Source organism: Gymnoscopelus braueri, assembly GCF_963280865.1.
Source record: "Gymnoscopelus braueri genome assembly, chromosome: 5".
Lineage (NCBI taxonomy): Eukaryota > Metazoa > Chordata > Actinopteri > Myctophiformes > Myctophidae > Gymnoscopelus > Gymnoscopelus braueri.
Window position 1 is genome coordinate 10661622 of NC_137606.1, and position 24748 is coordinate 10686369.

Here is a 24748-nt window from a genome sequence, read left to right on the forward strand (position 1 = left end):
AAACCACTGCCGACACTTTGGGCGAAGGAGTCTTGACAGCGCTGCCTATTTATTTGGACGCACTCGTCCCCCTCAGAAAACAAACATGTCTGGGTAATCTGACGGAACAGCGGGGACGCTTGGCCGGCGTTCAGCTTTTCAAACTCTTTCTCTCTTCTTTTACCCCACTTTCTCTTTCTACCCCACTTTCTCTTTCTACCCCTAAGACACTCTCTCTCTCTCTCTCTCTCTCTCTCTCTCTCTCTCTCTCTCTCTCTCTCTCTCTCTCTCTCTCTCTCTCTCTCTCTCCTGCCACATCTGCTCGGAGGCTGTTGGATTACGTAACATCTCCTCCGAACTATTTTCTTTCCTCTCCTCTTTTGTGACTGATGGTTCTTCAGAAAAAGGCCCCGTCCTTCATTTTTTGGACACCCATAATATTGACAGAAATCTTTCTGGCTTGTCCACCATCACTGTGTAGGACCTCCATCTGGGCCCCTGGTGCTGATTCTGTCAAGCCATACGATACGCCATCGCCTCAAACATGCGGCCTGGGTTTTGTCAACAAACTGAGGGGTCCCCCCCCCCCACCTTTGGGCAATTCACCCCCTGAAGAGGGGCCAAATGGAAGCCAGCCCCCTATAAGCAATGCAATCCAATAAGTATAAGGATGCTCTAACTATAGGTGCTCTAACTTATAGTCCATGCACTCGCATGCAATTTGTAAATGCAAAACAGCTTAGGCTCAAATCACATTCAGTTCACTTAAAAATCTAAAATGTCAGTGTCGTTGTGTTTGCATGAGAATCTACAAACTCTCCCAACCCCCACATTTTATACTTAAGTGAAAGTATCAATACTGCAATGCAGAAATACGCTGTTACAAAGACCGGAATTCTAAATTTACTTGAGCAAAAGAACAAAAGTGTTGGTATCAAAATGTACTTAAAGTACCAAAAGTAGAAAGTGCTCATTGTGCAGAATGTCCCATTTCACAAGTTTTCAAATGTATAAAAATCTTTTGAAAATAGCAGATCTACTGTATAAGCTCTTGTGAGCTTGTAGATCGGCTATTTTCAAATGGCCAAAATGTATATGGGGCTGAAGTGGTTAATGTATGTTTTGTAATAATAATCAAAATCTAAGTTTGCAAACAATTGTAGTGGAGTAAAAGTACAATATTTGCCTCTGAGATGTAGTGGAGTAGAAATACTGAAAAGTACAGTACTTGAGTAAATGTACTTAGTTACTTTACACCACCGCTGACTGTGAATCAAAAATGTGTATTGAAACGGCAATTCAAAAACACTTAGTTATCATAAAGGCCTTGGTAGACCAGATTCTATAAATTAAAAAGTCCCATCGTTTAAGGTAAAACATTATTGCCGATGCTAACACAGCACACATACTGTAATGTAAGTGGCTATAGCGCTAAGTGACTGAATCCAGACGTTGCAGATTGAATCGCCCCAGACCGACTGCGTTGCAAACGGTGTCTAAAAAACCAGACAAGCTAACAGCAATGGGCCCACGGCCAGCCTGTTGATCCCTTCCACACCAGTGATAATCTGCCAATAGAGAGAACTAATGCAGGGGGTGCTCCATAAAAATATTGTGATGGGGAGAGAGTAAGCAGGAGAGAGAGAGAGAGAGAGAGAGAGAGAGAGAGAGAGAGAGAAGAGAGAGAGAGAGAGCTCCAGACCTCCTTTTTCCCCTCCTCAGCCCTCGAGCCCAGATGTTTATGGTCTGTATAAACTATTGAGGGCTCGAGAATGTCCCCCACTCTGGAGCGAGGAGCAGTAGTGCAGAGCAGAAGCCCAGACTTATCACTCTCTCTCTCTCTCTCTCTCTCTCTCTCTCTCTCTCTCTCTCTCTCTCTCTCTCTCTCTCTCTCTCTCTCTCTCTCTCTCTCTCTCCCTCTTCACTCCCTCACTGTAAATCCATCCAGACACAGAGAACGGCGACAGCTGGGAAACAGAGCTATTGCTATACTCCAACGGCACTCAATCACGGCCACCTCGGGCCATTTCCATGCGCGTCTGACACACACAAAAAAATACTCCCCCACCCCTGTCTATATCATCATATACTTTCTATTCTAGTGCCTCTCTCCTCTCTCTCGCACACGTACTGTTCCCCATGCAGTCCCCACTGTGTTGTCTTCCATGTCTCTCTAGCATTCCTTATCTTCTCCTCCTCCATAGTCGAATCCTGAATGTTAATAGAACTCCAACAACAGTGTAAAAATGGACCTGAAAGTCTTACAGTGATTTCACTGGGTATGTAGTATGTTTTCGTTCCTCACTTTTTATCAATTTATTTATTTTCCTTGATCTAGATTTTGTTTCCATGCCTGGTCCCTCCTGCCTCCCAATGTCTCTGTCTGTCTGTCTGTCTGTCTGTCTGTCTGTCTGTCTGTCTGTCTGTCTGTCTGTCTGTCTGTCTGTCTGTCTGTCTGTCTGCCCCTCCCTTCTCTCGCCCTTCGCCGCGTGTTGGAGGATACAGTATTTCGTTGTCTGAGGCTTTTCTTTTTCTTTTTTCTCTCTCTCTCGCTGCGCTCCGTTTCCAGCACATGTGGTATCAAACCGACCTACATGGGTGCGATAAAGCAAACAGTCCGCAGTTGCTCCCTGACAGACTAATTTGAACAAATTCTCAAATTGCACCCCCAAATTGAAAGCACATTGGGGTGCGGGCGTCCATCGCTTATAAAAATCTGGATAAGTGACCAACAATGAGGCCAAAATAATGCACGGGCAACCACCCTTGTTACTGCAACTGCAACTGCAGCTGGCCCATGCAGGCAGGCAGGCGAGACAGACAGACGGTTCGCTCAGACGGCGGTGCCCACAGACCGGACCGTGGGCGTGGGCGTTCGCAGTGATATTTCTGTGGCGTGACGTGGCAGGAATGTGTTGTTATGGTATGGCCGTAGGGTGGGGAAGCGTGTCCCTCTGCCTCGGTGCCGGGGCCGAGTGTACATTATACGTATACGTATGGGGGCTTAATGACTCCAAGGAATGTTAATCAGTTTCAATAAACAGACCGAAAATGCACACATGATGCGGACAGATGTGTATGAAATGATTGCAGTCGTCTCTCCAGTGGCCGACCGACCGTCGGGAGTTCGGAACGGGGGGGTGCGGACCGCGGAGAGCAGGGGTTTCATGTTGGTGGGTAATGTCTTTTTTTTTTTTTTTTATTATCCCATGATTTTGTAGCCCCATTTTCTTCACCCAGTGCCAATTGTCTAAGTAATCCTGGGCACTACACTCCCTCTGCCAACCTAGGGAGAGCTCAGAGCCGAGCTCATGCCTCCTTCAATGCATGAGAGCTAACAAGCCTTTTTATCACCTGACAGGGGAGAGTTTCCCCGGTTGAACGTAGCGCGTGGAAGGAACACGTTATTCCAACCAGTTCCTTTCCCCTCCATCAGGCGCCCCGGCTGGCCAGGGGGAGGCAGTATAGAGATCAGGATTACTGCATGTTTTTGTGAGGGTGGGCAATGTCACATGACCTGTGATCAGTAATTCTTCCAGGGTCGTCTTAGTTTGCTCTCTCTCTCTCTCTCTCTCTCTCTCTCTCTCTCTCTCTCTCTCTCTCTCTCTCTCTCTCTCTCTCTCTCTCTCTCTCTCTCTCTCTCTCTCTCTCTCTCTCTCCTCTCTCTCCTTCTCTCTATCCCTTTGCGTATTCCACTCTCTATCTGTATACTGGAAACACAGCCTCTATCCAGCTGTTGCGAGTGAAGACTGGCGGTCTCTCTTTTGTGAAGCCGGGCCTGCTCTGCATGATTGTGTTTGTTTGTGCTTCAGGGTTAAGAGAGAGAGAACAGCTTCAGTTCCCAAATCATCAGGCCTGCAGGGTCGGCATAAACCCTGAACTCTCCTCTCCTCTCTTGCTCCCTCTCTCTCTCCTCCGCCTCCTGTCTTCCATGGACGTGCCTTTGCTAACATAGTTCCTCTTGGCCCTCGGGCTCTCAGTGTCAATAATACGTGCCGCTTTTCAGACATCTCTCCGTTTTTAGCGGAGAGAGAGCCGCCTGAAACCGGTCGCCAGCAGGCCAGTCGAGACACGGGACGACTGGGAGGATTTTTGTCTTTTGTTTTTTTTTATCGTTGGGAACGAGTCCAAAGTAATTTTGATTGGCGAGCGGAGAGGATTCCCAAGATATCTCTTCTGTCTCCAAAACACACAAAGGGCCTAAATCAAAAAAAGGAGCGGTGATGGGGCACGCTGTGCATACTGCAGAACGTCGCCGTCTGGCAGAAAACTCGTAACTCCATATTTCAATGTATTTTTTTGGTCAATGAATGCCCTATACTTCCTCATACTACTTTGTCACACAAAAGTAGCAAACAATCAGTGGTGGAAAAAGTACTAAAATGTTTTACTTAGGTAAAAGTATCAATACTGCAATGTAGAAGTTGGGAATTAAAAATGTACTAGAGTAAAAGTTCAAAAGCATTGGTATCAAATCTACTTGTAGATCTGCTATTTTCAAATGGCCGAAATGTATATAGGGCTGAAGTGGTTAATGTATGTTTTGTAATAATAACCAAAATCTACAAAGTAACTAGTAACTAAAGTTGTCAAATAATTGTAGTGGAGTAAAAGTACAATATTTGCCTCTGAGATGTAGTGGAGTAGAAGTAAAAGTACGGCAAATTGGAAATACTCCAGTAAAGTCAAAACACCTCAAAGCTGTACTTAAGTACAGTACTTGAGTAAATGTACTGATGCACGTGAGCCGGCGGCCATAATGAAAACTAGCTTGGCAGCGCGCGGCCAGCCAGCGGCGGTCAGACACACAGATCCACCCGCTGCTCTCACAATGAGGCCGTTATGCTCGCGACAAGCATCCCTCTCTGCCCAGACAGCCATGCACTGAGAAAACTGTTGACACCCACAAAATACAGTTCCCATTACATCACGGACCGACCGAGGGCCCATCGCAATTCTTCTTTTTTTCTCTCTCTTTGGAGGAGTAATGTTAAATTTAGTCGAGCCATCGGTTACTCCACCCAAGTCGGTGTCATGATATACTTTTGCAACCGCAAGCGGTCTTGCCGGCCGCTCTCCTGACATACCGCGATAGCACCGCAAGTCTAGCAGACACGAATGATTGCAAAGTGAAAAGACTTGAGGGTGAGGTCATTCACTGTTTTGTCTGCCTACCAGACACTACTATTTACAGTAATAGCACTGATTTCGGGTTAATAAACACAACTACAATTTTGCCATCTTTTATTTCTCGAATCATAACCCTTTGGTCTTTTTTTATTATTATTTAGCTGTACCCTACTATTAGGGTATTGACCACACTAGAAGTCATCTTCTCTTCTTTTTAACTTACATTTGTGTATCTATCTCCCGAGACTTTCTTTTCGTTATGACTTCATCTCTCTGGCTAACAATAACAAGCGAACTCGCACTCTGAGTATTTCCAATTTCCAACACTCATACTTTTACTCCACTACTTCTCGGATCCAAATATCGTACTTTTACTCCACTACATTTATTTGAACACTTTACTAGTTACTAGTTACTTTGTAGATTTTAATTATTATTACAAAACATACATTAACCACTTCAGCCCTATATACATTTCGGCCATTTGAAAATAGCCGATCTACAAGCTCACAATGCGTCGCGATGTGCCCCATTGTGAGCTTGTAGATCTGCTATTTTCAAAAGATTTGTACATATTTGAAAACTTGAAATGGAACATTCTGCATAATGAGTACTTTTACTTTTGGCACTTTAAGTACATTTTGATGCCAATACTTTTGTGCTTTTACTCAAGCACATTTTGAATTCCGAACTTTTACTTGTACTTTAGTATTTCTATATTGCAGCATTGATACTTTTACTTAAGTAAAACATTTGAATACTTTTTCCACCACTGCCTTACATGACAAACGTTTCGGCCTACATCAGCATGTGATCTCTCCAGCTAAAACACAGTAAAAAGCAGCACAGGAATCCTCGTCCGAGGATATGCAGGGTTGAATTCTGTTTGCTTCCATTGTAAAATTACACATAAACTTCCCGGCGCTGTTCTGAACACACAGGCCTGGGCATGGTTCCTGAGGCAATGCACCTGGGCTTCATCTTTCTGTAGACTATGTGGAATAAGGCACTGCAAAGTGGAGTTGGGGGATATAGATGGTTATCTGGAGAGAGGGAAAAGAAACCCTGTTGGTTTCCACTGCAGCGCTGAAATACTGAGTAGCCATTTTGGATAAAGTGGGCCCAGGTTTCCAGTAAGGGCAATTTCATTGTTTGTTGACTGTAATATGAATATACTGTGGCGACAGAAAAAAAACACAGTGTGTCGCGTTGTTTCCCTTGGTTTGGCATTTTTTCATCCTGCACTTCTCATCCAAAAGTAAGAGAAGTACTCCGGGGAGAAAAAAGAGGCTAATGTCTTTACTGAAAGTTGACTCTAACCCCTGTGCAAAAAGGCAGACAGAAAATACAGGCCTGCAAAGCAACACAAATATCGTAACCCAAAGGAAGAAAAGACGGAGGCTCCGTTTATGAACACTAGACTACTATGTTTTGTAACACATAAAGGGCCAACCGTCAGTTAAGTAGGTTAAGTATCCCTGAGAGGTTGTCCTCATGTCAGTTCTTAAGTTTCCTATCGATGCAGCACATTGCCATAAAAAACTGACTGTATCTGCTATTTCACGACAACATACACCTGTGGTTTTATTGACAATAATCTTCTCCTATGATCATTATTAATAGGTTGTTTCTCGTAATCAACCCATTAACCACCTGCTTTTGCCTATCACACAAGTACATGTTAATGTTACTGCCTATTTTATTTACCTGCACCTTCATCATACAGTGTACGAAACATCTGGTCCTGTTACCACTATGGACCAGTGGTGGAAAAAGTACTCAAATGTTTTACTTAAGTAAAAGTATGAATACTGCAATATAGAAATACTCTGTTACAAGTAAAAGTCCAGAATTCAAAATGTACTTGAGTAAAAGTACAGAAGTATTGGCATCAAAATGTACTTAGAGTACCAAAAGTAAAAGTACTCATTATGCAGAATGTCTTTAAGTACAGTACTTAAGTAAATGTACTTAGTTACATTCCACCACTCTTCATAAAGTGGCAACGATGACACCGAAATGAATTGCTGCTCAGCTATTGTATTTGGCATCTGAAATCACAGTCAAATCCAAAGTGTTAATTTAACTTGATAGCCTCCATTTGTGGGCACATCACTTACTTTCCCTGAGGTAATTGAGATGAGAGAGAAGGACTTCAGCGTTGTACAGGGTGGTGAGCCTGAGGAAGTCGTCCTTGTTCATCTTGCACAGCTCCTTGCCATCCATGTTCTGGAACATGGCCGTTTCTATCTCCAGCAGACCGTACTCCTTGATGGCCCACTCCAGCCACTGGCGCACGTGGTCCTGTGACCACAAGGACGGGTCTGAAGACGGGAGAAAAAAGGAGGACAAACAATGTTTCGGATGATATGTTGTCTTGTCTGCTGCAGTGTTGATTTCGTCAACTAAAACTATGACGAAAAATGTTTGCCGACTACCTTTTTTCACTGATGTGTGACGAACTAAAATAAATACAAACTAAGCTATGATGACTAAAACTAAGACTAAATATATTGACAATTTCGTCAACAAATTAGACTAAAGTTAGGTAGGGACTAGTGGAGAAGAGATCCAGTAGAACTAAAAGACAAGTTTGGTTGCGCTCGGGTGTTGCGCTATGAAAATAGCCGATCCACAAGCTCACAACACGTCACGTTGTGTTCTCATAGTTTTTGACAGCAGGTTGAAAGTGGTTAAATCCATTTTGGGAAAAGGCTGTGGTTCCTCTCAAAATCATAAAGCATCCGGTTTGAAAGTGTTTATATTTTATTAATGACGTCGTCGGCCTGAAATGGCTTATTATCCAATCCAATGGTATCTTTGGAATATTAGAATTTAGAGTAGGTCCCACTTTCTGCAGCGTAGATCTCAGTCTATAACAATACCGAGCATTTAAAAAACCAGTGCGTCTGTAAATAACCCTTAAATATTTGTACAGGTGCAAAGTGTTCCCAGCACTTTTCTTCAAGACCTTTTTTCACTGCTGCTGTATATTCAGACTTTTAGGCATTGCTCTCTATTGGTATAAACCTGGAGATGTTGTAAATGTTTTATGACTCCCATTTCTATTTAGCCGGGGCAACGGGTGAAAGCTGTTTGTTCCACTGTTTTAGGTCACTCCAGGGAGCCAATCAAAATGCATGCGGCAAAGACCTGTGTTTGTCTACAAGCTCTCTGCACGTTTCTCCATAGACTCCACATGCAGCTGAACTTCACCTTCATCACATAATAATAGTAGACCAGTAGAGGTTGTAGGTTGTTTACAGTGGTGTAAAGTAACTAAGTGCATGTACTCAAGTACTGTTCAAGTAACATTTTTAGGTATTTTTACTTTACTGGAGTATTTCATTACATTACATTACATTACATTACATTACATTACATTACAGTACATTACAGTCATTTAGACACTTTTATCCAAAAGCAACTTACAATAAAGTGCATTCAACATAGGTAGGCAAGAAAACTACTAATCACCAGAAAGAAGTCTTAAGTGCATTCTCTTCTAAAACAAGCAACTAAGAGCATTTCCAATTGTCTTTTACTTCTACTCCACTACATCTCAGAGGCAAATATTGTACCTCTGAGATACTCCACTACAATTATTTGAAAACTTTAGTTACTAGTTACTTTGCAGATATAAATTACATTATAAAACATACATTAACCACTTTAGCGTTGCGTTGTGAGCTTGTAGATCGTCTATTTTCAAACATTTTAGTACTTTTACTTTTGGTCCTTTAAGTACATTTTGATACCAATACTTTTGTACTTTTACTCAAGTAACATTTTGAATTCCGGACTTTTACTTGTAACAGAGTACTTCTACATAATGCAGTATTGATACTTTTACTTTACTTTACTAAAACATTTGAGTACCACTGGTGGTTAATTTATTTATTTTTCACCAGCTACCCAAATTCTTTTTTTCAATATAACAAAATTGAATGTGCTCTCCCTAGGAAAGAGGACAGCACGTAATTAATAAATGAAAAATCCACTGGTAAAAAATAATTTCCATTTTAAGGAGGACGGCTCAAGTGTTGCTCCTGAACGACTGTGCAAAAAGGCCACCCATTAGCCTAAAAAGCTCAACCACATACAGCCCATGCCACTCCTTAACCACTAGTGGTGAGCTTCGTGTTTGCTTTCCAGACATGATTTGAACAGCCCTCGGGGTCAAACCGAATTGTCAGATCGTTTTTTATGGCTTGTTTTCGCCTTCTTGGGTGCCAGAGTAGGGGTTTGCCACATAGAACAATATATTGACGTGTGCCAGGAAGCTTAGACAATCACAGAAAATGAACTTTGTAGTGTATTTTTACTGTGATTGAAAACGTACAGGGCTTCTACCTGAATTGCCCCCGTTGCAGTAAACACCCAGCCGTCTGTTTTTAACCACAACCGTTTAAAGCAAAAATAACGACTTCCAACTACTATTTCAGCCTGTTCTGCTTGCTGATATGAAGTGTGCTGTTTCCAATTTCTAAACTTCTGTTCCTGTGCAATCCGTTGCACCGCCATGCTGCCGATTCAAAACCGTCTCAGCTTTCGATTCCCCCGTCTGCCTCTCCAGACGTGAATCTTTGCAGTTAATAAACCATCGCTGTTGGGCAGAAACCTCCATATGACATTTTCCCCCCTTTTTTTCATGAATTAAAGTAACAGTTTTGCACATACAAGGTTTCTACCCGACAGCAAAAAATCTGGCCCGAGAGTACCCTTAAGCTTCACATTGAGTTGTTGAAATGCCCTGTGTCCAACAATAGAGGACTGTGGTTGCACTGGGAAGCGAGAATCTTGAGAATTGCACTGGTTCCTTCATTGCTGTTTTCCTCATCAGTTTGTACAAAAAAAACCCAGATACACTTCATTACGTTAGGCAGTCATACATAGCGGCATGAATGGGAAGGAGCAAAGTAGACAATAGTGTTGATTTCGACAGCATTTTGATTCAGTTTTAGTCATAGTCTTTTGTCGCTGAAATGTTTTAGTGTTAGTCTAGTTTTAGTTGACTAAATATCATGAGATTTTAGTCGATTAAATCAACAGTTGATTTAGTCGACTAAAGTGCATTTTGGCGGAGCCTTGATGGCGTCATAATGGCTGATTTTACACTTGGTTGCATGCTTAAAATAGCCAATCTACAAGCTGTACCTTGTACCTGTACAAATATTTAAGAGATACTTACAGACTGCACTGTTTTTTTAAATGCTCAGTATTGTCATAGGCTGCAGAAAGTGGGACCTACTCTAAATTTTAATATTGCAAAGATACGTTTGGATAATAAGCCATTTAAGGCCGACGACGACATTTAATAAAATACACTTTTAAACCAGATGCTTTATGATTTTGAGAGGAACGTACCACAGCCTTTTCCCCAAAATGGATTTAACCACTTTCAACCTAGCGTCAAAAAACTATGAGAACGCAATTTGACGTGTTGTGAACTTCCAGATCTATTTTTGTGCGCAACCGAGTATAAAATAGGGATTCGGTGATTATAACCGCATGAACCCCGGCATCCCTAGTCTGTGGGGAACGTAACGAACGTTTGTGCCGGCGGGCTATTTTTGGCCAAGAGATTTTGGCGTAGAGTGAAAAAAGAGCAACTCAGTTCTGTTAAACTACGTATAGAGGGATTGACCCATTTAGACTGGGAAATAATCTGTTTCATTTTTAGATTTCTTTGGCTATTCAAAAATAGCAGATCTACAAGCTCATAGCGCAGCACCGAGTGCTTCGTGAAAAGAAAAGAAAAATCGTGAAAAGGTGTGCAAATCTTTGATTGACAGTATATGTTTTGAAGCGAACATTTTTAATTCCGATCTGTGCTTCTGGGGGTCCCTGGAACAACATATTTTGAGATAGGGGTCCGCGGCCAAATACATATCATTTTGAGTAGTCCTTGACATGAAAAAGTTGGAGAACAACATATTTTTTTTCAAAAAACTGCCAGGATTAAGAAGACATTTGAAGAATCCAAATCCGAATTCGCTTTAAAACATATATATATATATATATATATATATATATATATATATATATATGTATATATATATATATATATATATATATATATATATATATATATATATATATATATATATATATATATATATATATATATATATTCAAAGATTTGCAAAAATGTTCACGATTTATTAAAAAAAAAATCAGATCTACAAGCTCATAGCGCTATATTTTTGAATAGCCAAAGAAATCTTAAAATGACACACAGATGCTTCCCCGGTCTTAATGGGTTTACGTGGTTAAAGTGTTTTAGAACAACATGTGGATGGCGGCTGCAGAAGCTTACCTGCAGGCACTATGACTCTCCTCTCGTTGGTGGTCATGTTGGGAGGAGGGGCGTTCTTTTCGTCCATGTAGTTTCCATAGTTCATCTGAGACGTGTCATTGCCCCCCACCAGCTTATTGCATTTACCCACACTACAGTCAACAGGAGACTCCCTGCTGCATAAACACACACACACACACACACACACACACACACACACACACACACACACACACACACACACACACACACACACACACACACACACACACACACACACACACACACACACACACACACACACACACACACACACAATGTTAGTTATACTTATAAAACCTCATAGGTTAGTCTGACAAAATAGAATCAGCTGTATAGTTCAAACAACGGTATAGCTTGACTTGGTTACATGTTTACAGTAGGCTATTATTGTTTTAAAATAAAACTTGTTTTAAAAGTTACATCAATAAACACGAAATACATAAATGAGTTTTTAGGATGCCATTTGGGTTTAGAAACGATACGGGGGTATTTTTTACGTGTCGTTCCAGGGACCCTCAGAAGCAAAGATTTTAGTTAAAAATGTTTGCTTATATATATATATATATATATATATTCAAAGATTTGCACACATTTTCACGATTTTTCAATAAAGAGCAGATCTACAAGCTCATAGCACGGTTATGAGCTTGTAGATCTGCTATTTTTAGAATAGCCAAAGAAATCAAAAATGACACAGATGCGTTCCCGGTCTTAATGGCTCAAGCAGCTACTGGACGTGGAACACAACACCATACATACCTGGATCCATTCATGTGCTCATACTCTCTCTTGACGTTGACCCGGACGGGCTGGTTGATCCACTCTTGCTGTGGGGGCAGAGGGTTGATCTTGTGGGTCTGTCCGTAGTCCTGGGTGCCAGATGCAGTCATATCTGTCTTGGGGAGAGGAGGGGGAGCAGCAGCGTATGGAGGCTCAAATAAGGACTGGTCTTCACTCACTACTGATAGCGCCTCCTGTAGGGTCAAAGAGGGAATATTTAGGATTCTTCTTTTTTCTTTTTCTTTTTCACAAATGGTGAAGACAAGACAAATAGCAAAACGTTTATAGATAGAAAAATAGAAAATATACCGTTGCTGTTTCGGGCAGAAATCTTGTAGGCCTACCTCCACATTTCTACTTTTTCATAAATGAATGCCCTACGTCGTCACACAAGAGTGTCGCACAGACGTAGTGATAATAGCCGATCTACAAGTGTGAGCTTGTCACCCCCCCAAAACATTTTTTTTTCCTATCGATTAGTCACCCCATGAAGACTTGAATTCATGGATATTCTTTTGTTTTAGTCGCATTCCTGAGACAATAATTTGATGACCAGCGGACCGGTAGGCAGCGGTTCCAGTGGGAGACACAAAGGAGATTCTTAATGTCTCCTATACCGGAACCGCTGCCGGTCATCGAATTATTAGCTTAAGAATGTGACAAAAACTAAAAAATATCCATGAATTCAAGTCTCCATGGGGTGACTAATCGATAGAAAAAAAGTCATTTTGGGGGTGAACTATCCCTTTAAAACATTTTATCAATAATAATAAAAAAGGAATGATTTCAAACATACAAGGTTTCCACCCAACAACAACAACATCAGTGATGATCTTCATGCTTCCATGTCAACCTCCCCGAGTTAAAGGGTTGGTGTCAGCATTACCATCGCTGTATTTAAAAGGTTGTGAAGTCAACATTAAGTTAAAACTCAGAAACCTCAGTGGTCACGGCTCCAATCTCTCTGTCGGCACAAATCAAAAACCTGTGATCTCAGAACTTCAATCTTTTGTGCGTTTTTTGTTTACAGCAATTATGTGCAGTTACGTGTCATATCGCAATCTGGCATCCTAAGTAGTTTGTGTACACAGCGCTTAGGCCTATGTAGCAACGCTGACTTCCTGTTGATGTTAGCATGACTTCAAATATGCCCACAATACCGTGATGGGCTGCTACATGTAAACCTGGCGCTGACTGATATATCGGTATCTGATATTATTGGCCAATATCTGCCTTTTGGGAGAGATGTATGTCAGCATTTGTTCTATTAATAATGTACCCATAGTGGAATAAAACAACATTTCATACGTCGCCTTTACTCATCTCTACCCAAATCTTCTTTACCCACTTTAGCATTGTGTTTCCTTTCACAACTCAGACCCCCAGACAGTGGTGGACAAAGTCAGTGGTGGAAAAAGCACTATGTTTTACTTAAGTAAAAGTATCAATACTGCAGTGTAGAAGTACTCTGTTACAACTAAAAGTCCAGGATTCTAAATTTACTAGAGTAAAAGAACAACAGTATTGGTATCAAAATGTACTTAAAGTACCAAAAGTTAAATACTAAACTGTTTGAAAATAGCAGATCTACAAGCTCACAATGTGTCGCGATGCGACGCGTTGTGAGCTTGTAGATCGCCTATTTTCAAATAGCCAAGGTATAAAATAGGGCTAAAGTGGTTAATTTTTTTAATAGGGCTAAAGTGGTTAATTTTTTCATGCTTTTTTGTACGTAGTGGTATTTTTTTTCCCCTCTGTATTTTTATGTTGATTTTTGAACTGTTTGGTTGCTACTATATATGTCTATGAAATTAATTCAAGGACCCCTACGGAAACAAGTCCGCAAGGACTTTTTTGGTCGGACCTTTTAGTCAAAAGTATTGTAAATGTAACTGTGTTGTTTTACATTCTTTTGCCTAATGAAAATTTCAATCAATCAATCAAAATGTATGTTTTATAATGTCATAATCTATATCTGCAAAGTAACTAGTAACTAAAGTTTTCAAATAATTGTAGTGGAGTAAAGGTACAATATTTGCCTCTGAGATGTAGTGGAGTAGAAGTAAAAGTACCGTAAATGTAAATGTACTTAGTTACTTTACACCACTGGACAAAGTACCCCACCCCAGTAGCCTACTTGAGTCAAAGCATGCATTCATCTTGATACTCCTGTACAATTATTACTCAACTACAAGTGAAAGTTGCTCAAATTTGTACCTGAGTTTTGAAAATACTTGAGTATTCAAAATTTCTAAGTTACAGAGAACATTTTAATTTTCAATGCTTTGCTACATTAAAATGTAGATTTCTTTCTCACCAAGCATCACATCACGAGGTGTTTTGGATCTGCTATTTTCTCTATTATTGAAATAGAGCTTAAGTGTTTAATTCATAATGTACCCTTTTCCCTTTATAGAAAGTGGAGTGGAGTCAAAAGTACAATATTTGTCTTTGAAATGAAGTGGAGTGAAAGTCATAAGTATCCTAAAATACAAATACTTAATAAGTAAATACTTAAGTACAGTACTCTAACGCTAACACTAACCCAACCTGGAAACCATCTCACCATTTTAACCAATACAGCCCATCAAAAACAGTTTCTGGTAACATTAAGGCAAGAAAAAGCTGAGAATAGCCGATCGACAAGCTCACAACCCGTCGCAGCGCGACGGGTTGTGAGCTTCTCAATCTGCTATTTTCGGTGAAAGCCTTCCCCGCAATAAGGATGCTGGGATTTAAGTGGTTAATTTAATTTCTCATAATATACAACAAATAGTTTAAAGTTAAAAGTTTCTCCACAGTTGAAGAGTAACGTGAGATTTGGAACGAGATAAATGCAATCAAATATTTGATTTATTTCTACAGACCTATTCATAAAATATTCGCCCCTACTGGTCCGTGCTGTATTTATAAGCACAATATGAAAAAGGGCAGCAGGAAGCTAATACTAATAAAGAGTTAATTTGGTTATCTGTACACTCTCGGAGTAAACAACACTGACAAACACAATAGTCACAGATTTCTAACACCAGCAATTAGGCCTATACACACGGGCACGCTGGGCAAGACCTAACCGGTTGAGTGTCTAAACGGAAGTACTGGAATTTGGCGGAAGTACCGCCCAAGGAAATGACGTTGACGCTTTACAAATCTGTTTACATTCTCTGTGAATGAAACGAGTGTTGTGATTGGTCGAAAAAGATTGTTTCCGGGGGAAATGCGTACGACGGAAGTCCCGCCCCTATAGACACTCTCTGCTTTAGGTCGTGACCAGGCTTTTCTCTTTGCAGATGAGTGAGGCTGGGAACGAGGCTAACACACAGGAGAGATCTTCACAGATACAAAAACTACAAATACAGTATTTAAAAAATAACGCGCAGCCATAATAACCACAACGTAATAATCAGTCCATGGTTGCGTTGTGTCTCTGTCTGGGCATTGCTAGTGAGGACTGTAAAAATAATAATAATAATAACAATAATGCATTTTATTTATAACATACTTTACATTCTTGCGAATCTCAAAGGTTTAAAACATGGCATAAAAACAGCGTAGGCAACCCAACAAAGGGACCCAGCTAAACTATACTAAATGGTAAAAATTTAAAAAATCAAACTAGGTATGATACAAACAGGCCTGGACCACTGGCGTAGCGGTCCAGGCATTTAGGCTCAATGTAGCCAGACAGCGTGTCGTGGGTTCGACCCCCGATCCCGACGGCCTTTGCTGCATGTCACTCCCCATCTCTCTCTCCCCATTTCCTGTCAGCCTACTGTCCTGTCAAATAAAGGCACGAATGCCCAGAAATAAGTCTTTAAAAAAACAACACACACACACAAACAAAGGCCCAGGAAAAATGAAGGAAGGTAGGTTTTTAGTCCATTTCTAAAAGCATCAGTGGACTGTGGTGCTCTCAGGTGGTCGGCCACAGGACTGTCTGACCATTCAGTAGTCACGTCAGCAGCATTACATGGCACCATTTGACATGGCCTCTGCCCTGCTTGTCCCTGCTGAACCTTCAAGACAACGGGAACGAGAAATAGTACCTTCAACTACCTGTTACCTGGCACCAGGGCTGCTAATGGGTGGGCATAAAATGGGGTTAGAGACAGGGCGGAGGGCGTGCCGTGCTGGGACTATATTCTTCTGCCTACACTACGTCATGTCCTAGTATGAGTGAATAGGGGAAGGGGATCAACGTCACGTAATTCTCTTGTTTGGCCCGACAAAAACCTGGATGTGTGTCTCAAAGAATATGATTATTGGCAGAATCGCGGAAAGTTTAAAATATTTTGAGGCCCAGTTTTCATTTTTCACAAGATCGGTGATTGTTGCAATGTCCTGCACTACAATACAATACTAGTTCCCCGGGTTCTATGTTCCCCCACTAAGGTTAGGGTTAGGGTTAGGGTTAGGAAAGCGGGGAACATAGAACCCGGGGAACATAGACACGGTCCCAATAAATCTATACTCTATACTTTTAGGACCCTCCTGTTTTCTCTCTACACTAAACTATCTTCACCAAAAATTGCTGATCTACAAGCTGGCAATGCAACGCATTGTGAGTTTTGTAGATTTCCATCGTTTAGCCCCAGAATAGGGACGCTAGGGTTTAAGTGGCTAATTATCAATATCTGAGTACATTTTGATACCAATATTTCACTCTTTTACTCAAGTAAATTTTGTTTACCAGACTTTTACTTGTAACAGAGCATTTCTACGCTGCAGTATTGACACTTTTACTCAAGTAAAAGATGCGAGTACTTTTTCCACCACTGGTTCGTGCCCTGCCTCCGCGCGAGTTACTGTCTTGTCTAGACGTTGGGCTTCCCTCCTCGGAGCAACACAGCTGAAGACTCAACAGAAGCACAAGGTCACGGCTACACTGACCCCTCTGCGGCAGCTCAGCTGGAGCAATGTACGTTTATTAAAGAAAACAAACGCAGCCACTCTGGGCTTGGCTAGAGATACTCTGTAGCTCCCCACGTGCTCCTCCATCTAACGTCTTGGAAGCAATGCATGGATTACATACTCGAAGGAAGCAATGCATGGATTACATACTCCAAGGGTCACAGATCAAACACGCTGATCTCGATACAGAGACATTCAAGACGATGCCAATGTCACAATTAAGCTCTGAGATGCAGATGAATTGCAGTGGTGTAACGTAACTAAGTACATGTACTCAAGTACTGTACTGAAAGCTGATTGTATGACATTCTGTATAGTAGTGTGTATATCTATCTGCCTCTTATATTTCATCATGATTTGTGTGCATGGGGTTCTCATCTTAAACAAGCTTAGTGCTTAATGAGAGTTCCAGTTTAGTAGACCTTGTATTGTGAATTTGTACTTCCATGTACTGTTATGTACTGTCATGTACTATTCTCATGTCTTACTAAATAAACTACATCAATCAATCAATCAATCAATCAATCAATCAATCAATACTTAAGTACAATTTTGAGGTATTTGTTTTACTTTACTGGAGTATTTCCACATTTCTGTACTTTTACTTCAATTCCACTACATCTCAGAAGCAAATATTGTACTTTTACTCCACTACAATTATTTGAAAACTTTAGTTACTAGTTACTTTGTAGATTTTGATTATTATTCACAATGCGTCGCGATGCGACGCATTGTGAGTTTGTACATCGGCTATTTTCAAAATATTTTTTATACATTTTATATATTTGAAAACAAAAATAAATTGATAATGGGACATTCTGCATAATGGGTACTTTCTACTTTTGGTACTTTCAGTACATTTTGATACCAATTATTTTGTACTTTTACTCAAGCACATTTTTAATTCCGGACTTTTACTTAATACTGCAGTATTGATACTTTTACTTAAGTAAAACATGTGAGTACTTTTTTCCACCACTGTTGAATTGTCGTCCTGGTCCATTAGTGCCCTGGCCTGAACGCTGATTATACTTGATGAGTCAATCTTTTGGTAGTAATCCATCGGTCAGACAAAGAAGATGACATCAAGATTGAATATCAAGTGAAATCATTACAGTTATAGCCTTGTGTCAGGGATTAAACTTATACTTGACGCACATCTGGGTTCGATCGGATCTGATGGCACAGCTTAGACCGAGACGAGTCTAATCCCTTTAAGATTGAAAAATTTCATTCGAATCGTTCCTAAATGCCATATATCTGTTTTGAGAATAATTATATGGTAGTTGATATGCATGCATGGGATCAATATTTCAAAATTCCCATGTTAGTATTGAGCAAAACAAAAACCTTTGAGACATTCATTCTGGTCTTTAATTCCATGCCAGCATATTTTGAGTTTGTCATAGTTTTTTAAATCATGGAAACTATGACAAATCTCATTTATTGAAACAATAGCTAACAGTCACTCAAGACTGACGCAAAGGTCCTCCATGCGTATGTGTTAGCTATGTATGAATGATAACGGTATTCTGACAGATTAAAGGGATAGTTCACCCCCAAAATGACCCTTTTTCTATCAATTAGTCACCCCATGGAGACTTGAATTCATGGATATTTTTTAGTTTTTGTCACATTCCTAAGACAATGATTTGATGACCGGCAGCGGTTCTGGTAGGTCTCCTTTGTGTCTCCTACCGGAACCGTTGCCTACCGGTCCGCTGGTCATCAAATTATTAGCCTCGGAAACCCATGGCTTTTTTTTTGTTACAAAAGAAAAAAAGCCTGGGGGAGCCATGCAGGAACGATGGTCTTAGGACCTTGTTATCTCCTAACCAATCAGAGTGCAGAGGGGCGTCGCTCTAAATTTGGTGACGTCAGCGTGCTCCGTGCACAGGCCGGGGGGGGAGGGGAGGGGAGGCGGGGACATAGATTGGTGAAGCAATAGGAAGCCCCGCACGAATCCGTGCGGCTGAGTTTGGATCCGCCCTTAAAGACCATCGATTGGGCTTGTTCTCTCAGTCTATCAAATTATTGGCTTAGGAATGGGACAAAAACAAAAAACATATCCATGAATTCAAGTCTGAGGGGGTGACTAATCGATAGAAAAAAAGTATTTTATTTTGGGTGAACTATCCCTTTAAACCACACCAGCATGAGGCAGAGTTGGGGATTTTCTTTTCTTCACATATGAAGTTAGATCATATTGATCTGGGGATCCACATGGGAGCGGCAGAGCTCCAGTGTGGATCTTGGACTTCATGTGGCCTGTGACGCCGGTCATCTGTGACGTATGACCATGAGTAAAAGTACAAAAGTATTGGTATCAAAATGTACTTAAAGTACCAAAAGTAGAAAGTACTCATTATGCAGAATGGCCCATTTCACAAGTTTTCAAACGTATACAAATCTTTTGAAAATAGCAGATCTACAAGCTCACAATGCGTCGCATCGCGATGCATTGTGAGCTTGTAGATCGGCTATTTTCAAATGGCCAAAATGTATATAGGGCTGAAGTGACTGGTTAATGTATGTTTTGTAATAATGAATAATCGAAATCTATCAATTGTAGTGGAGTAAAAGTACAATAGTTGCCTCTGAGATGTAGTGGAGTAGAAGTAAAAGTACAGAAAAATTGAAATACTCCAGTAAAGCAGAAATACCTCGAAGTTGTACTTAAGTACAGTACTTGAGTAAATGTACTTAGTTACTTTACACCACTGCGTATGACTCCAAATTTGGGCATGGTTTCAGGACGATTTGAATCCCATTGACTTCCATTATAAAATTATTGAAGTTAAATATTTCAAAACATATTATGTGAGAATTCATGGTGGTACTAAGCTGTTTGTTGTTTAGGCTACACACAACAAACACACAGATCTCTTATAGACACTAGCCTCCGTTGGCGCCTTGCTATAAATAAATAAAAACACAATAATGATTGTAAATAACTTGTGTTATGTATTTATTAATCTAGGATGGATATTTTAAATGGTCAGATTGTAGGACTGTATAAGCAGAACAAGGCTTTACACTAAATTGATATGTAGATTGGTTCCAGCTGAAATGGGAATAGAGTGGATGTGAGGTTCTCCACTGTGACCAATGCTATGACTCAAACTGGTCTGCTTCATGAAATGTGCTGATCAAAATATGTCAATCATTGATATAATATTCAATTTGCAGCTTCCTATAATGATGGCATTCTAACAAATGCTTCCTAAATAGAGAAGATTGGTCGGTGCCATGTAGCACAGGCACGGTTAGTGAAATGACAAAGAAATAAATGAAGTGATCATCTAGATCAGGGGTCTTCAACAGGGGGTCCGGGACCCCTAGGGGGTCCTATCTTTGTGTGATAGGATCATGTTTTTTACATTAACCACTTGAACCCTATAGCATCCATATTCTGAGTGGAACACTAGCCAAAAAAAGCAGATCTACAAGCTCACAACGCTTGTAGATCGGCTATTTTTGGCAAAGAGGTTTGGTGTAGACTGAGGGAAAAAAGAGCAGACTAAGTATTGACGGTTCAAGTGGTTAAATGTTTGAAAAATACACATGAATCCAACATACACTGATGATAGTGCTGTCAAAGTCTACGAAACTGTCTAAGAAATCTATGAAAATGTTTAATCTGCAACGCAATTTTATACATTATGTAGGGGGGGGGGGTCCCTGCTTAATCTCTCTCTCAGCTAAGGGGTCCTTGGCCTGAAAACGTTGAAGACCCCTGATCTAGATTCTAAGTGAAAGAAGAGGAAGTGTGGCTGATTAGTAGTTAATAGTTGTTCAAATTCTCATTCTATGGCAAAAATATACCGCCCCCTGTTGAAACACTCTTACCCCACAACTGGCATTTGTTATGAAATAAATGAATTGCTTGATAGATTTTGCCTCAGAAAATGTATGTGACACCAAAGGTTATGTGTATTTTGAATCTGTAAAACTTTTGTTTACATTTTTTTACTTTGTGAATTATGGTATAAAATAGGCTACATTGATATTTTGAACATTGTCTTAAATATGGAATGACAAAGTTCCAAAATGATTTACTTCTACAAGTCAGACTCCTTCAGAACATTCAACATTTTGATTGTCAAATAGTATGGCGATTGTACTGTGTCTTTAACAATCTTCATAAGGATGTGATATGAGAAAGTGTTATTGCTGCTCTTGGGTTCACTATAGTTGGACAAGGTGTGGTTGTGGAACTCTAGATCAGTTGTTTTCAAAGTGGGGTCCGAGGACCCCCAGGAGTCCATGAGGCGTTTCCAGGGAGTCCCCAGTCAAAATGAGCTGTGTATAATTTCACTATAATTCAATACACTTCAAAACTATAACAACACAACAATGTCCGTGCCTATTCTAACATGTAATATCACCATTATGAATCAATGTAATTTAAACAAAAACATAATCAAACGTGCCATCGACATGTTTGATATCAGCTTCCCTGGGACCAAACAGGAGTCCATGGCCTAATGCAGTGCTACTCAACCTGTGGGTTGGGACCCCCAGGGGGGTACCCACATGATTTTGGGGGGGTCCCCAGATGACAGTAAAGTAGCAATTAATTTAGTACCTAAAATGTTGAACTATTGAAAAAATGAAATGAAAAAAGACCATTACTGCATCAAAAGTAATCGACAAAATATAAAGACTGGTCAAACATTGGCAAAATGTTCAAATAATACCGATCTACAAGCTCACAACGCCTCGCAGCGTGGAACCGAGTAAAACTAAATGTAATGCCTCAACTCCAAGTGCTTGTAAGGGTGGGGTGTCCCCAGTTCAAATTATGATTCTTTTGGGGGGGTCGCAGCCCTGAAAAGGTTGAGAACCACTGGCACTAATGAAATTCAATGTAGAGATCGGTAGCATGCAAGAGTAGAAAATAACTCCTCTAACCATTCCTATGTCGACATTTTGGACTTTCCAGTGATTTCATGGCTGGGGCCATCATCATAGCCTTGGACACTGGCAGCGAGTATTCTCTCTATCTGAGTGGGCCACAACCAGCTAGCCTGGATGATAAAGCATGGTATAAGAGAGAGAATGTCCCAGTGCTGGCCTGATAAGGGGAAAAGGCCAGCTATTATGACTGTTGCGACGTTACATCTGCAGTGACATATCAGCTTGCGCAATGGGATTCTTGATTGACACAGTGGCATGTGCCTATCAAGATTACAGAGAAGCTTTTAAAAATAGGAGTAGCTGGGCTTGTGAAGAGCGGTCTAACATCAACAGACAGAGTGCCAATTTGGTATGTTTTCCTTCCAGTATCTGTGGTGCGCACACACGCACAGGCTGCCAACGGGAGGGTGTGATAAAGGATAGAGATCCAGTCAGTTGATCTCAGCTTTTTTCTTTCTCATTTTCCTACACAGTAAAATCCTGACTGTTAGTTTAACTCAGAGAGTGCAAATATATAGCCTACATTTGTAGACTCTCCGAGTTACAAATGGATAATTGTCTCCGCCAGGCCGAAAGGCATGGCCGAGACTATGTTTTGCACCCTATCTGTCCGTCCATCTGTCCGTCTGTCCGTCTGTCTGTCCGTCTGTCCGTCTGTCCGTCCATCCATGTGTGTATGTGTCCGTCCGTCCGTCTGTGGACAGCTAATCTCCGGCGCTGTTGGCATGATCGCAGCGAAACTGTGCACACACACTCCCTGGATGCCAGAGCAGTACCTCTGGCCCAAATGTTTCACATGGGCCTGTTATAGCGCCACCAGGAGGCCGCTTTTTGCACAAAAAAAAATTTGACAGTACTCCTACAGATTTTGTTTAAACATCATGCAAATCGGTAAACAGTATCTCTATAGTCATTAAACAAAACGGGGTATTTCAACCCATCCTGATTGGCTAAGAAGTTTGCACGAGTGCTCCGTTTTGAACAAAATGCCTCAAATCATGAAGACAGCGTGCGATTTCCGTCCGATTTTTCACATTCCAGCCTGGTTGGCGAATTCCGAACATTGCTGGCCCACACTAACCTACCTGACCTGGCGGAGACCTGTGCTCCGAGGAGCACTTTCTCTAGTTTAACACTGATTTTTACGGTGTGATGTTGATGTACGCACAAAGAGTTTTTGATAACTAATTGTTAAATGGACGAACACACCTCTACATGAAGACACAGACACTGACCCAACGTGTTTTCATTAACTTATTTCAGGAGCAAAGGAGAGTTTTAAGTTTAAGATCATTCTGGTCAGAGTAGTTATAAGTCTTCAATGTGAGCATTACATATGTGAGTGTGACACCTGCCGGGCGTGGGGGGGGGGGGCACACCTCTGTTGTGCTGCTATCAGCCAAGTCTCTGTGTGTCTTTCCAAATGCGTCACGACGCAGACTGGATGTGTGTGTGTGTGTGTGTGTGTGCGTGCGTGCGTGCGTGCGTGTATGTGTGTGTGTGTGTGTGTGTGTGTGTGTGTGTGTGTGTGTGTGTGTGTGTGTGTGTGTGTGTGTGTGTGTGTGTGTGTGCACGGGAGAGAGAGCTCAGCGTCCAGACTGCACGTGCATCTGTTTGGTGTTCACACACACACACACACACACACACCGTCCCGCAGGAGCGATTCATAGGGGGTGCATTCCTGTCTTTTGTTTGAGGAGGAAAAGGAAACCTGTCAGGAAAAGATTGTGAAGAACAGGAAACTCTCATGGCTGTCGAGCCCTTCCTTTTGGCAGAGCTCGGTCTGAACACAGTTTGCCACCATGTCATTTATAACGTATAGATACATTGATTACATGGATTGTCACAACTTTTGTCTCAAATATTGAGGCTGAACCTTTAAGTCCATGATGAGACACATCGGAGTCACATCCTACCCCAATTGATATAAAAAAACAATTAGACTGCAGCGGTTAAGAGAAGAATGAGGGAATTTAAGTGACTATTCAGCCTGCCATTTTTGTCTAGCCAACGTTTACACTCTTCCAAAAAGTTACACCACACCCAGCCGCCACAGACCCACCACTTTAAATTTCCAAAAGAAAACAAGCTCCCTTCATTTTTCAACAACAATAACCCCCAGATACAGATGTGGCATTCTTCTTGTAAGGCTACACTTGTTGGCTGGCAGACAGACAGACAGACATGAACTGAGGACATCGCACTATGAAATAATGGGGGGCTTGCCATTCAACATCTGGTGGCTACACAGCCACGATGCATCTGGAATTTCAATGTCGGGGGGTGGGGTGGGGGCGGGGGGGACAGTAGCCAGGGCTAATATAGACCAGCGCTCTTGACTGCTAACATGCCATTTCGAAATGGCTGTTTTTTAACTACATGAGGGCTAAAGCCAAGGTATGATTGTGAGGGTTTGTGGTTTTGAGTGTTGCAAAACGATGGAGTTTACCATATATCTCTACAATTTCCAAACGACCGTTTTGCTAATAGTTTGAGACTAGTATGGTATGGCATTAGTTGCTATTCAACACTGATTTCCTAAACAGTGGGGTTTTGATTAATTGATTGAATACTTTATTTGCAAAAAATAAAGCACAGAAAGTAGCCTACAGTTCTATACAAAAGGATGCTAAAATGAGTTTATTTTGGTCATTATAATGAAAAACTATAGACATTACATACATTTGA

General features: G+C 41.0%; 1 protein-coding gene across 9 annotated transcripts in view; it reads right to left on the minus strand.

Moving 5' to 3' along the window:
- The window catches only part of fli1 (Fli-1 proto-oncogene, ETS transcription factor), a 72295-nt gene that overhangs the window by 36634 nt on the left and 10913 nt on the right, over positions 1–24748 (minus strand). For 7 of the 9 annotated variants that reach the window (XM_080428121.1, XM_080428120.1, XM_080428117.1 and 4 more), the window contains 3 exons: positions 12209–12423; positions 11429–11583; positions 7230–7433 (listed from right to left, as the gene is read on the minus strand). In XM_080428121.1, coding sequence (XP_080284247.1) covers positions 7230–7433; positions 11429–11583; positions 12209–12423 — 574 coding nt within the window. The remainder of the gene's footprint in view (positions 1–7229; positions 7434–11428; positions 11584–12208; positions 12424–24748) is intronic. The other 2 variants (XM_080428118.1, XM_080428123.1) reach the window with 1 other exon arrangement.